This window comes from Saccostrea echinata, unplaced genomic scaffold, assembly GCF_033153115.1.
Source record: "Saccostrea echinata isolate AGI-Se365-2 ecotype Australia unplaced genomic scaffold, CSIRO_AGI_Sech_v1 ptg000042l, whole genome shotgun sequence".
NCBI lineage: Eukaryota > Metazoa > Mollusca > Bivalvia > Ostreida > Ostreidae > Saccostrea > Saccostrea echinata.
Window position 1 is genome coordinate 3,687,885 of NW_026889791.1, and position 14,206 is coordinate 3,702,090.

At 31.4% G+C, this 14,206-nt stretch overlaps 1 protein-coding gene across 3 annotated transcripts in view; it reads left to right on the forward strand.

The window, feature by feature from the left end:
* Positions 1-12,934, forward strand: part of LOC133201075 (pleckstrin homology domain-containing family A member 1-like) — a 36,838-nt gene extending 23,904 nt beyond the window's left edge. For 2 of the 3 annotated variants that reach the window (XM_061336874.1, XM_061336875.1), the window contains exons 12-13: positions 1,360-1,440; positions 12,344-12,934. In XM_061336874.1, coding sequence (XP_061192858.1) covers positions 1,360-1,440; positions 12,344-12,628 — 366 coding nt within the window. In that variant the 3' untranslated portion in view covers positions 12,629-12,934. Of the gene's footprint in view, positions 1-1,359; positions 1,441-2,340; positions 2,736-12,343 lie in introns of those variants that run through there. The other variant, XM_061336876.1, reaches the window with a different exon arrangement.
* The last annotated feature ends 1,272 nt before the right edge of the window (positions 12,935-14,206 follow it).

Below are 14,206 nucleotides of genomic sequence, written 5' to 3' on the forward strand. Positions count from 1 at the left end.
TCAAATTAATTATTTAAGATTTTATGGCTACAGTAGTTTTAGTTAAAATGTTTGGGAATATGCTAATTACTTGTAGCTAATTAAACTGAAGAGCATGTACTGTAGTTATGCACTGACTCCTTCCCCATCCACTTACAGAAAAAAAAATATCTTAAAAGATATTTTTTAAATGTTTTTACTTAATTATTGATATTAATTAACATGACAACAAGTTCCAATGAAAATTTAAGAGTAACCTGGATAAACACACATTGTGACAGTGCATGTTTGAATTTTTGTTTATATTCAGAGATGACTTTACTTGTAGCTACATTCCGATCTAAAATAAAGTGAAAGGAATTTGTGGTATTTACTGTTTTATGACACCTAACACAGAAAGAGAGGGTCATGATTTACGTATTTATAATTTTTATCTATAGAAATAGGACACAGCACACTGATGGACATGATTTACATGTTCTGTATGTGGTTGTAAATTTTAATGGCAGATGTACTCAACTTTTGGAAAAACTGAGTGCCTGTTTATCAGTTACTGTGGCCATTGAGAAATTAACTAACAATAATTTAGCCATCAAAGGAAAAATGTTACACATCCCTAACAAAAATTTACTATAGATAACTATAGTTTACTATAGTGAAAACTTTGTTACTTTGGTTTACGATGAAACTTTACTCTGGAACTTTTTTTTAAATTTCAAAGCTTAAAATCTCTAAAATTTCAATAACAGTAATGTAAAATTTGGAAATAATGTGTGAATATTCAAATAATATTTTAAATTTAATATAAAAATGTGCATGTATGAATTGAAGAACAAAAAATAAAATGATCTGAAATCCATAGTAAAAATACTTTGATTTACTATAATGAAAAAACTTTGATACTATAGTAAACTATAGTACTTTTTTGTTAGGGACCTGATCATTATACAAATAAAGATATTTCTTACAACAAAAGTTATCAGACAGAGACTCTGTAGAGGAAATTTTAAAATATTTTTAATAGGAGCATATATTACTTTGTACTGTAATGATTTAATTGTTATAAAATTATATAAATTAATGCTTGCATTCTACACATGTAAAAAGCAACATATGTATGTATGCATCTGCAGTAGATAAATATTTTGCCTATTTATATATTTATATGGAATATTTTTTCATTGCTTTTGATTATTCAATAGTTAATTCAACAAACTTCTAGATAAATGTTAATGATGTAGGCTTTCTACAAAATGTATAAGCATGTCATTCTTTATAAGATTCTACACTAATTCCAGTAGTTGATTATAACAACGATTATAACCATGATTATAACAACGATTATAACGAAGATGTTGACAATGATTCTGTTCCTTTCAGTCACAGAGAAAAAGCGGAGGTAACCTCGAGCCGGGTGAAGTTGACCTCTCCGTAACCAAAGTCTTCCCCCAGAACAAATGGGTATGAAATATAACGGCATGGACCATTCGCCTCCTCATGCATGAATAATTATCAACTTTCTACTTGGCATGACTGAAATATTTCATCATACACATCTCTGTCCTCATGACCATTGTGTTCTCCGATATTGATAGCCCTGAATGATGTATTATATAGTAAACTGTGTTTGTATAATTCCATATATATGCATGGGAAATGCTGGCATAATTGTTGAAAGAGTGATGTCATTTGTATATCTGAATTATCTTGTTGCTAAGTGCCAGTATGTTAAAGACACAAATTTTTTTTATTATTTTATACAAACAATATAAGTACATTGTGTTTCTAGACCCAATGAGAGTGTGCTGACCCATAACTTGATTACATATGTGTGTGTGAGTGTGTGTATTTGCGTTTAGCTAAATACTCAACAATTAATTTACAAAATACTTATCTTAGCCAACCCTCCATTGCCCCATCTTGTCATTTCTGTAATCCTATAACATAGTGCCCTGATGTTTAAGTGTTTATTTTTTTTTTTTATTTTCATTACATGCAATAATTCTGAATTAACCAGTGTAAGTGCTAATATGTTTGGTTTCTGATTCACTTTTATCTGTAAGCTTTAAACATTTTACCAGATTGGAATGACTGCAATACATTAATGATTAAATCTACTTTGTATCATAATTAAACAGGGAAAATCATAAACTAATATCATTTTAACTTTAATCTTCATATTAATTTAATAAACCTTTTTATTCTGGATTTAAAGTTTATGCATAACAGGGTATAGTTAATATTGAGGAAATTCTCCCTTCTTTTAATCTGCCAAACAAAAAGCAAGTAGACTGTATTTTAATACATGTAGTTCTAAAATACATTTTTTTCCTGTTAAAACAATTTGGCTATTTTTCGTAGAAAGGTCCAACAGTAACTTATGACGTGAACAGTCAAGAGGTAGCTATTGTATCTCCTTCTAAAGATCAAAGTGAGTCAGGGCTTAAAAGACAGGGAAGTAGATTAAGGAGGACTTTTCAGCGGGTTCGCAGCAAATGATAGTGTTCTGCAGCAAATGATGGTGTTCTGCAGCAAATGAAAGCATTCTGTATACTAGTCCAAATTTTTTAGGTCATCTAGTCTAAAACAAATATTTAAGTTTTATATTTACGGAACATGTAACAAGCAAGATGTTTTCAATTCAGTTTTGATATACGGGGATTTTATAAAAGATAAAAAAAAAAAAATTCAATTTACATTAAACAAAGAAAATAAGAAAATGTGCATCCAAAATTCATGTGTTTTACAATATAATACTGCAGATAAACATTCATGTGTATATAACCTGTATTTCTTCTTTGATATGTTATATTATGGCATCAGCAGTGCATGAATGTTGTAGAATATTTTCAATAGTTACACCCAAACGTGTCTGTTATGTTATGTAAATTATTTTAGCAACGTAAGCTAATATAATAAGACTTAATAGCCATTCTCTGTAAGCATTTAAACTCTTATATAGGGAGTGTGGCACGCTAGGTCTTGGATTTTTACGAAACTTGGCACACATTCCTATATTGATGTATGAAACTGAAATTCATAATAAAATGGTTGCTATGGTCAATGGTTACCATGGCAACCAACATACATTTTTCATGGCCTACAAAATGCTAAATTTTGATGAAAAATGACCATTTTTGACTAATTAAAAGTCTTTAATACAAAAAGATATTTACATGACTTTATCTTTTTGTCAAAATACATCATTTTTACAGTTCTTTAGATAATTTCTAGTATTTGAGTAACTTAACCTCATAGAAAAAATATCCCCCCTTTTTAAGTATGATTTTTCTAAGGAAAAATTGTAGATTTTAGGCTCTTTTGAAAAGCCTGGTATAAATTTTTGCGGACATATTGGAAAAAATAAATACATTGGTTTGAAAGTCCATATATAGTTGTAATATAAACCATAAAGAACCACTTGGTATTCATATCTTGTTTTCATGTTACCATGGTTACAAACTAATGCTTTTTTAAGAATTCCAGACAAGGGCAATAGGTATCTACTATCAGTTTCCATATAAATACCTGAGTATTTTAAGGATACACCAAAGGCTTTTTTCAAGATTTTCAACAATTTTGAGATTTTTGGCTAAGAAAAAGAAGTTAATCACTGCTTCATAATGCATGTAAAATTCTTGTTAATTATGAAATGGTTTTCTAATTATTGAACAATAATTAAACATAAACACTACCACATGTGAATGTTCCGTTATTGAAGCTTCTGATTTGATCTGTGACTGCCTGCTGATGAAAGAAGCAATAAATCACTGTGACCACTTGGGGAATTCTTCACTAGCCACACAGAGGTTATCAGTAATTAAACTACAGGGATTCTAGATGTAGAGAAGGGGATCTAACAGATCACTGATGACCATAAAATAGGAGGCGGAGCTTAGCTCTTGCCATTTTGCCGGGAAATCTTTCTGATTCAGAATTGAACCTATTTTATTTAAATAAAAGCATCTAAATACAGTATTGAACCTCCCATTCTTGTGAATATGCATAGGAAATATGGCTAAGTGACAGGTATCCAAAGCTGAATCTCCAAGGTGTCATATATTTCTATCTTTGGCAGATTTTGTTGTGTAATGGGTTTTTGCCCTCTACTGTAAAGTAAGATCAGACAGTTTGTGGTATTATTTCAAAGGATTCAGCTACCTTATTTATTGACCATCTTCTCTGAAAATATGGATGGGTTGCTTCTCATATGTGTGTTCACAAAACCGTATCTCAGATTTTTTATATCTAGCTTAGTTTTGGAATTATTGAGGGAAATAATAAATTAGGCCAATAAATTGGTAACATTGAAGTGCAGATTGCTTTAACTTTTGAATTAGAAGATTTATCAAAAATCTGAGATACAGTTTTGAAGTTCAATCTTAAATCTACCTTGAGGCAAAATGACCACTTTGAGGGGTTAAATACAAAAAAGTTGATTTATAAAATATTTATGCACTAAAATTTACATTAATATTTAAATAATTTTTAAATAAGTTATTAATTAAAGTTAAAATTGGGATAATTAAATAGTAAATTTAACAAGCTTTCAAATGATATATACTTTTATTATGTTACCTTTGATAATGAAAGAATTACATGCAAATTAAATTCTGGCATTTGGAAACCTTTGGTGTATCCTTAAAATGGATTAAAACCAAATTTGTACATATAGTACACAATAGCAAAAACAAAGAAAAAAAATCAATTTTCATAACAAAAGGTCAAAGTTCAAGGTCAATATGGCTCGATTTAGATGGAAAAGTAAGGAAACTAAGCACATTTTTTCAATGCCATAACTAATACTTGTGTTTTAAACAACATAATTATGAATAAACAAAATTACAGTTCTGGTGGACAATACATGTAACTAGCATCACATGAATTGGTAAATACGGACAGAAGGTCAAAGTTCAAGGACACAATGGTATATAAAATTTGCCTTTTTGTCCCCTACTTTCACTTAAAGTGGGGGATATTTATTTAGGTCTGTCTGACGTCCATCCGTCTGTCAGTCTGTCTTTCTGCAACACTTTCGTTTCTGCACGATGTCGCGTGAAGCCTTTGAGTCTTTGCAATGAAAGTTTATATAACAACTCCCTGTGACCTAAGGAAGACCCCCATTGATTTTAAGGTCAAAGGTAAAGGTCATGAATCATAATTCTGTCTGTTTTAACACTTTATTTCCACGCAATATCTCAAAAACTTCGAGCTTTTGCAATGAAATTTTACACTGAAACTCCCTATGGCCTAAAGAAGACCACTATTGATTTCGAGTTCAAAAGGTCAAAGGTCAAGGTCAAATATTTATACATTCTGTTTGTGTGTAAACTTTTCATTTCCGTGCGATATCTCAAGAAGCTTTTAAGCTTTTGCAATGAAATTTTATATCATAACTCCCTTTGGTCCCGCCCGCAACTCTTAAAGTATCCCGTTCCCCCAACCCCACCATCCTCCGACCCCACCCCTCAAGATCCATACATGCTCTTTTTTTTCCTTAAGCAGGGGACACAGCTTCTCTGAATTAGCTTGTTAGTATAGCATTTAAACTCGGATATTGTGAATGTCGTATCCTGTTTTATATACAATGCATTTTACTGAAATTGGTATTACATTCTGACCTTTAGCTTGATGCATAATGTTAAAATGCTACGAGAATGGTTTCATTTATTGAAAAAAAAGTAGCCAACTCAAAATATTGAAAGCCTATACACGTACCATATTGAGTGACTTGTACGTAGAGCATTGTGCTACGTGCATGTAAATACACTCTTTTGTTGTTTTGGTAGACTAAGTCCTTGTTCTAAAATGTACATTTTTAGACCCTATTCAACACTCCACACTTTTCCAGTGACAGTCAGAATGTGTTTTCATGTGACTTTTTTTTTCAGAGAAGTTGACAGAAAGAGCCTAAATCCATTTTACTTTGCAATACAGTAAAAATCTATCATGTATTATTCTTAAAAACTTGAAAATTAAGAGACATTGAGATGATAAATATTTTAACCCAAATATGACTGGATTTAAGTAATAGATCTGCTACTTCCAATATTTAATCAATAATAATCTTTTGTAAAAATCTGCTGGACCTGCTCAGATAATCTGATTTTGTGTTTTCTCGAATTTATGTCGGTTGCTAAGTTTGAGTTGGTTGGTAAGCTTGATAGAATCGTACACCTTATGGTTTGTATTGTAAACATAATTTCTAAACTTGAGTCCTTGAAAATATTGAAAATAATCTGTCCCTGCCTCCTTCCTATTTTTTAAAATGAACATGATAAAGTAACCATTGACCAGGACTTACTCCATCCCTTCCAGGAACAATGTAAAAGCACTTACCCCAAATAAATGGGTAAGAGGCATTTGTAAGAAAAACACGGATCCGTTGTGAAACATTAAGAAACTTTATATATAAATATGAAAGAAAGCGGTTCATTCATAAGTGATTAACCCCAACCCGCCCCCATTCCCGAGTATAGATTTTTTGTGTTTAATTTTATGATTTTTTTCTTTTGGTAGAAAGGGGTGGGGTGGGGGTGGGGGGCTTGTCAGAAATTTATTTATGTTTTCATTATTAATAAAATACAGCTACACAGATTTACTATTAATTTTACTGCTACAAGGTTCAATCTACATTTATCTTAGTCTAGAGAAATGATAAACTTGATAAAAGTGATAACTTTAAATATGATTCAGACAATTTGTATTTCTATGCAAACCCCCCCCCCCCCCCCCCTTAAAAAAATTTGAAAGTATAATTTTCACTGGTCGAAAGGAATCAATTACAAAACAAAACATTTTCATTACTGACCTTAACAATTTTTTTTTATTCTTTTTTTTTGGATAAAGACCATTAATTCCCTTAAAGAAAATACTTGGGTCAGGAACATTATCAATTTCTTTGTAAATATTTTCAAAGTCATTGAATAAAAAGTTCAAATCTGAAATATACACAGATAACTTTTCTCTCTTTTTTTTCTGAATCAGATACAGATAAAGGCAAACAGTAGTATTAAAAAGATTGAGTTTTCTGTTACATCCCTCACAAATACAGGGTTTTTAGGTGTGGATTTTTTTTCTACATGTAGCCTTTAAATAGAGATAAAATATACTTTTACGTTCTTTAATTTTAGAATGAGGGTGTAAAGAGTATCAGTTTATATTTCAAATGTAGCAAATCCTATCAAGTGAAAACACTCATCATATAAAAATTGTAAATTATGAATGACATAAATTCTGTTTAAAACTGCATAATATGACTGCGTTGACTATGGGTTAAGGGACGACCGTTTGATTCAGAAGGGGGGGGGGGGGCAAATTTTTTCTGAGTCAGATCATTTATTTTCATGGAATTGAAGGACAGATTATTTATTTCCAATATGATCCAGGACAGATTATGCATTTTTTGCTTCACTGAAAAAAGTCTGAAAATAAAATAAACAATCGACCCCGCCCCAAGGGAATGGGGGGGGGGGGGGCCTAGGCATTTGTTTCGGGAATAATTTTTTTTTTATTATTTTTTATAATAATAATACTTATTATAATATGGGTTAAAAATTATTACCGAAACAAGTGCCTTTGGGTTGGAGGTTGTAGCACTTATCAAAGATGGATTATTTATTTTCCTGCCAGTTGAGGACAGATTATTTATTTCCAACATTTTCAAGAACGGACTTTAGTTTCTAAAATCTGTAACCCCCCCCCCCCCCTCGCATCAAATGGTCATCCCTTTAATGACAGACATCAACTTACATACATCATTCAATATTCAACTTCAACTTCCAGTTCTGTACAAACATGTAAATGTAGCTTGACTTTAATTATTTAGGTAAAATCAATAGCCTAGTTCTCTCACATTATAATTCAGTTTTTTTTTCACATTTGTTTTAAAAAGGCACTGACTTTCCAAGGCTGTATTCATTATAATACATGTATATCACTCTGACTAGGACATTGTACCTCTTCTTACAACCAATTCAATATAATTCTGATATCTCAAGTTTATCTTTTATCCCCATTTTGAAACTCCTAAGACCTTGAGGCTTAGGTTTCAATATCATGAATGTGCACAGAGCTGATTTCCTGTACCATGTGGTCTTTTACATTTCGCCACTGTTCACTCATCAAAATTATTCTTTTGCATGCAGGAAATAAACAAAGCGGTTAAAATTTGTATGCATATTAAATAAATAGAAAAAACCAGTTGATTTTACTTGAAATCCAGGATACATGTTGATAATGTAAACAACTTCCAGTCAGTTTTGTCCAATGATTTTTTTATCTCTCGCACTAAAGAGCTCACAATTATCAAAGGGAGATAATTCAATTTTTAAATGAATGTCTGCTATTTTAATCATAGATTTCTTATATTTATAGACTGAATACCAACAATGTTTTTAAATACCTTTTAAAATCAGATGTCATACTTTTTATTTCTGTGAGTAACATGGATTGAAGTAGCTGCATTTCATTGATTGCCATTCCCAAAAATTGCATTTTTTCAGAAAAAATCAACTTTAGACACCGTTTCCATGGTAACTACTCAACATTCATATGATCTAACAATATTTTTTGGAGTAGTTTATGAGGTGGTAAATTCTAGCCAAATTTGAAAAAAATCTGTGACTATGCGTGCCACAAAAGTTTAAGTGGTTACAGAGAATGGCTATTAAACAGTACTTTTTTCAGTATTTCATCATACAGACATGGAAAATTATCATCTAATTGATGATCAATCTTAAACTTTTACAGTTTAATAAGAGACACATTTTTAATTAATGCATTTTAAAATACTATTTATGTATATAAATATTGTAATATTATTAAAGATTAAATTCTCATAGGTTATAATTTTTAAATTCTGTTTTTTTACCTGACCTGACTACCAGGGCATTTAAATCGTTGTTCAGGTCCCATATGAAAAAAGTTAAAAAAAAAAATTAATGAGGACAAAAATCATATTAAAGGTTTAGAATATGAATTTTATCTAAAATAGGAGGTAACAAAATTATTAAGAACAGCATGTGGATTATACTGTTTTTATTCATCGACTCTCGGCTCTATTTTTTTTTAAAAGCTCATTTTAGTTCTATTTATTTTAAATGCTAAACCTCTATTCATATTTTCAGTATCAAACTTTTTATTTAATGATCAGTATTTACATCATATGGTGTAAGTTTGCCATAAACCATTCAGATCTCAATTAATTTACATGTCATTAAACCCATATATCCATATAAAGTGCGATATGAAGCGATTGCCAAATACTTGCGAAATTGCGAGTGTTTAGATTTATGTAAAAAAAAAAAATGTACGAAATAGTCACAATCTTTTGATTAAAGTCATATTTACAAGTAAAAATAAATGTTACAGCTTAAAATATTATTGCTTAACTTGGACAATTTATCAGATGATACTCACTTTAGAGGTATGAATATACCATAAATAATCAATGCAGCTTTATCCTATTCTTATGTGCTACAAAAATATCTTAATTAAACCTTTAAAGGCAATATATTTTTCCAATTCTACATGTGTATAATGCTGATACATGTACGTACATTATGTTGAATGTATAGAGCGTTCAGATACAATGTATGTACAGTTTATAATTAGCTTTACCCACAAATTGATTGCTTTAAAATGTCTTTTATACTTAATTTGTGAAACTGACAACAAAATGAAATGTGATTCTGTTTGTGATGATATATATGAATGTACAAATATAGAGGGTTTTTCCTTTATAGTTATTAATAACAAACTGCTCGTTACTGTTAGATTTTTATATTTTATTATAACTTGTACGTTTGCACTTTTATATCATGCATGAATAATTTTTTTTTTCAATTTTGTTAATATGTTTTATATTTTCATAATTGTATGAATGTATCTAGTGTACAAGTTTCACGATACTGTAATATCACTTATTTTAGTGGGACCAATTAAATTTTCGGGGTTTGAGAAAAAATTATTGGTTCATGGGGATTTGATCACCTGGTTGAAGAAATGAACAGGATAATCTAGTTTAAAAATTAACATCATTTCATGGAGGTCAGGAATTTGTTGGTCTTCTTATACCACAAAAACAACAAAAATTAAACCCCATGAAAATAAGTGATTTCACAGTAGTTGTAGGTAGATAATTTTTCCTGACCCATTGAATTTACAGCTATACACTTAGTACTTAGATGTTTTCTTTTTCTGAAAAAAGTAAACATAAAATTTTTTGGATGTAAAAATTTCAGCTTAAATATATATATGTATGTAAAAATCCATTAATGACTTAAAAATGAGAAATCTACTACTTACATACATGTGCCATGCATGTCCATACTTTTTTCTCTAAGATACTGTAAGTACTTGTATGTTTATGTGTATTATGCACAACTTGTGTACAAATTGTAGAACTAGCATAGTCTTTACAATATACTTGTATATGCACTTTATCAGGCTATCTTGTTGTATTTGTATACACATGTTTCTGTATGTATATGTAGGTATATGTTTGTTTGTGTACTGTAGCTTTTTCTTAATCATCTGCAGAACTAAAATCAGTAAGCAAATCAGGTTGTTACAAAAAAAAATCATCTGGTGTCAGAAGTAAGAAGTACTGGAATGAAATTTGTGTAAATGTTGCTTTGAAATGTGGTTTGATAAACTTTTTTTTCCCTCATAAAATACGCAGAAAGACCTGATATCTTAAAATGACAATTATGCAGAAATTCAGTTGACTCAAATTCGTATCTGTGACTTTTTTTTAGAATAGATTTTATAACGTGATAAAAGATTTTCAAAGAAACATAGTATAGCATATACATATACATAATTATGTATACATAATTATGTGCAAGTAAAATTTCTTGTTTAAAAAGCACTACTTGAAATCCAATCTACATATGTAGGCCATTGAAAAGTGTTTACAAACAAGTTACCTGCTCTTTGAAGGATATATAAAACAAAACAATTTTTTTCTTCCAAAATTCAATCATCTTTGCTTAAATAGGTGCCTCTCTCACTTAAGAAGTGATCTCTGTTTATAAGTTCAACAACTTTATGTTTGACCAAGCCACATAATTTTGAAAAGTGGGGAAATGATGTAACTTTACAATTCAGTATACTTTTTGAAAATTTTCAGAAAATATAAAGTTTTGTTACTATAAAGTTTCTGGGAACATTTTCAAGAGTCTTATTTTTATATTTTCACAATTAAAAATTCCTATTTAGATTTCCATTGAAAGAATTCAAAGAAATACTGAAGAAGTAGCAATGTAACTCTTCTATGTGGGAGATAAGAAAATTTGTTTGTGAATAATCTTGTGCTTAGAAAATTTTACAAGATGTAAATTTTCTAAAGTTTTTATTGTCCTTACCTACAAAGAAACCTTTTTCAAGCTTTGATATGCTTTACTTCCTGTGTTTATGTATATCTTTTTAGATTGTTACATTTTGTTGTAAGTAGAAATACTTTGATTTTATGGTTCAGTTAAAGATTCCAGAAAAATGATTAGGATCAGTTTTCGTTCATCAAATAAAAGTTTTTAAACATACCAATAGATATGGTACTTCTTTCTCAGTAGGTAGGATTGATGATGAAGTTTTGTCAAGGAAATGGTTTTTAGAAGTTGATAATTCTTGACAAAGATTATTATGAGAAAAGAGTCATTGTGACTGTTCATTGCCAAACAATGAAGTGTAGGGTAGAGGTGAAAAAGACTGACACACACTCATAAGAGGTCCTCTGGACAAGGCTCATGGTATTGAAAATATGAATGAAATGAATTTCAGGGTCATAACTTGGTTATCAAATTGAATGTATTCCAGTCTTTCTTGACATAAATATCCCAGTTAAAATCTGAGATTTACAGTAAAGACCTATCAAAATTAAAAGAAGTGTGTAAACAATGGTATCTCAGCCCTGACGCGGTTCATAAAACGAGTAATTAAACTAAGTACCAAATGATCTGGCATGTCGCCGGAAACATGCATTAGATGAAGTGCGTGTATTCGAATTTGCAATTTTCAAACCGAATTTTCGAGTTGGTCAGAATGTTTTGGAGACTAAAGCTGGATTCAAAATCTTTGAACTTTCGATTTCTCATGCCCCACTGAGGACTTGTGGTGATTGAATGATGTATTCATCTCTAACGTTACATGTAAAAAAAAATGTCAGATAAAACAACCACTAATCATGCTAATAAGAGAGAAAAATAAAAATAAACTGCTCAGTTCATGAGGCAAAAATCCCAGCTTTATTGAAAGGTATATTTTTAAATTTTTAAAGTGCTTTGCAAAAACTTAACAGTGCTTTTAGCAAAATAATGAAAATATGTGTATATCATCATAAAAAATGCCGTTTCTTCTACAGGATGATCGGTTAAGTAAGTCAATGTTTGTCAAGAAACCAGGCTCCGTTAACGCAGACAGACAGGCAGGCACATCATCCACGTACGCTGTGCACAGTCAAAGTATGAGGGGTCCAAGAATGGGGGTCTACTTTCCTCATAAGTTACGACAGCCAGGGAATCCCCTCAGTGAGGACGTACCTAGCAGAGTTACCCTTCCTGGAGAAGATAAGCCACGGAAAGTGGAAAAACCTGAATCCAAAGCAAAGCCTCCTCTCACAAAGCAACGAAGCTGGTTTCTCTGGTAGAGGCAGAAAAAAGTATAACCATCTCAAGAATGTAAGAAGTCCCCTCTTTGTGAAGATGTGCTTTTTTTACCAATTAAATTTTGATTTAGTTATTTACCTTTTAATATACCTAAAATAAGTGATGAATTTTAAAAGTTTTAACAAGAATGACGTAAATTATCTATAGGCTGAGAACACTGTTGGGGAATAAGAGCACAATGTACAGTCTTCCATGTAACAGCAGTTATTTTCTCATTCTGATCTTCTGAACTGTTCTTATTTTGCTGTTTTCTAATAACGACAAAAATTAAAACTTTTAAACGTAAATTGATGTCGTGATTTAGTTTGCTCTCTGTTGTAAACCTAGGCTTTGACATTATGAGTCAAGTAAACACAGCTTGTCTAATATAAACCTAGCCTTCTGACTTTTGGAGAACGTAAACCTAACCTAAAGACAGAGTAAAATAATACTAGACTTATGATAGGGTAACGTAAACCCTACTCTGTCTCCTGACTGTCAGAATAACGTAAACCTAGCCCACTGACTGTCAGAGTAACGTAAACCTAGTCTACTGACTGTCGGAGTAACGTAAACCTAGTCTACTGACTGTCAGAGTAACGTAAACCTAGTCTACTGACTGTCAGAGTAACGTAAACCTAGTCTACTGACTGTCAGAATAACGTTAAACTAGCCCACTGACTGTCAGAGTAACGTAAACCTAGCCAACTCACTGTCAAAGTAACGTAAAACTAGCCCACTGACTGTCAGAGTAACGTAAACCTAGTCTACTCACTGTCAGAGTAACGTAAACCTAGTCTACTCACTGTCAGAGTAACGTAAACCTAGTCTACTCACTGTCAGAGTAACGTAAACCTAGCCAACTGACTGTCAGAGTAACATAAACCTAGCCTACTGATTGTCAGATTTATGTAAACGTAGTCTACTGACTGTCAGAGTAACGTAAGCCTAGTCAATTAACTGTCAGAGTAACATAAACCTAGTCTACTGACTGTCAGAGTAAGATAAACCTAGTCTACTGACTGTCAGAGTAACGTAAGCCTAGTCAATTAACTGTCAGAGTAACATAAACCTAGTCTACTGACTGTCAGAGTAAGATAAACCTAGCCTACTGACTGTCAGAGTAACGTAAATCTAGTTTACTGTCAGAGTAACGTAACCGTAGCCTTGTGGGAGTCAGTGTAACGTAAACAAAGCCTACCGTCTGTCAGAGTAACGTAACCTTTAACTGTCAGGATAAAGCCTTGTGCCAGACAGTGAAACGTAAACGTAGCCTTTTAACTGTCAGAGTAAGGTAATCGTAGCCTTATGACAGTTAGTGTAACGTAAACCTAGCCAACTGACTGTCAGAGTACCGTAAACCTAGCCTACTGACTGTCAGGGTAACATAAACATAGCCTTACGAAATGAGGGAACCAGCAAAACACAATGCACATTTTTTTGTGTTCCAAATTATTTTCAAAGATTTAAGTATCAGGGGCGGATCCAGTATTTTTTTTCCTGGATGGTCCATGTGTCGGACTCGGGAAAACTTTTGAAAAGCAAAAAAAAAAAGTAATAATAATAATAATTAAATAAAA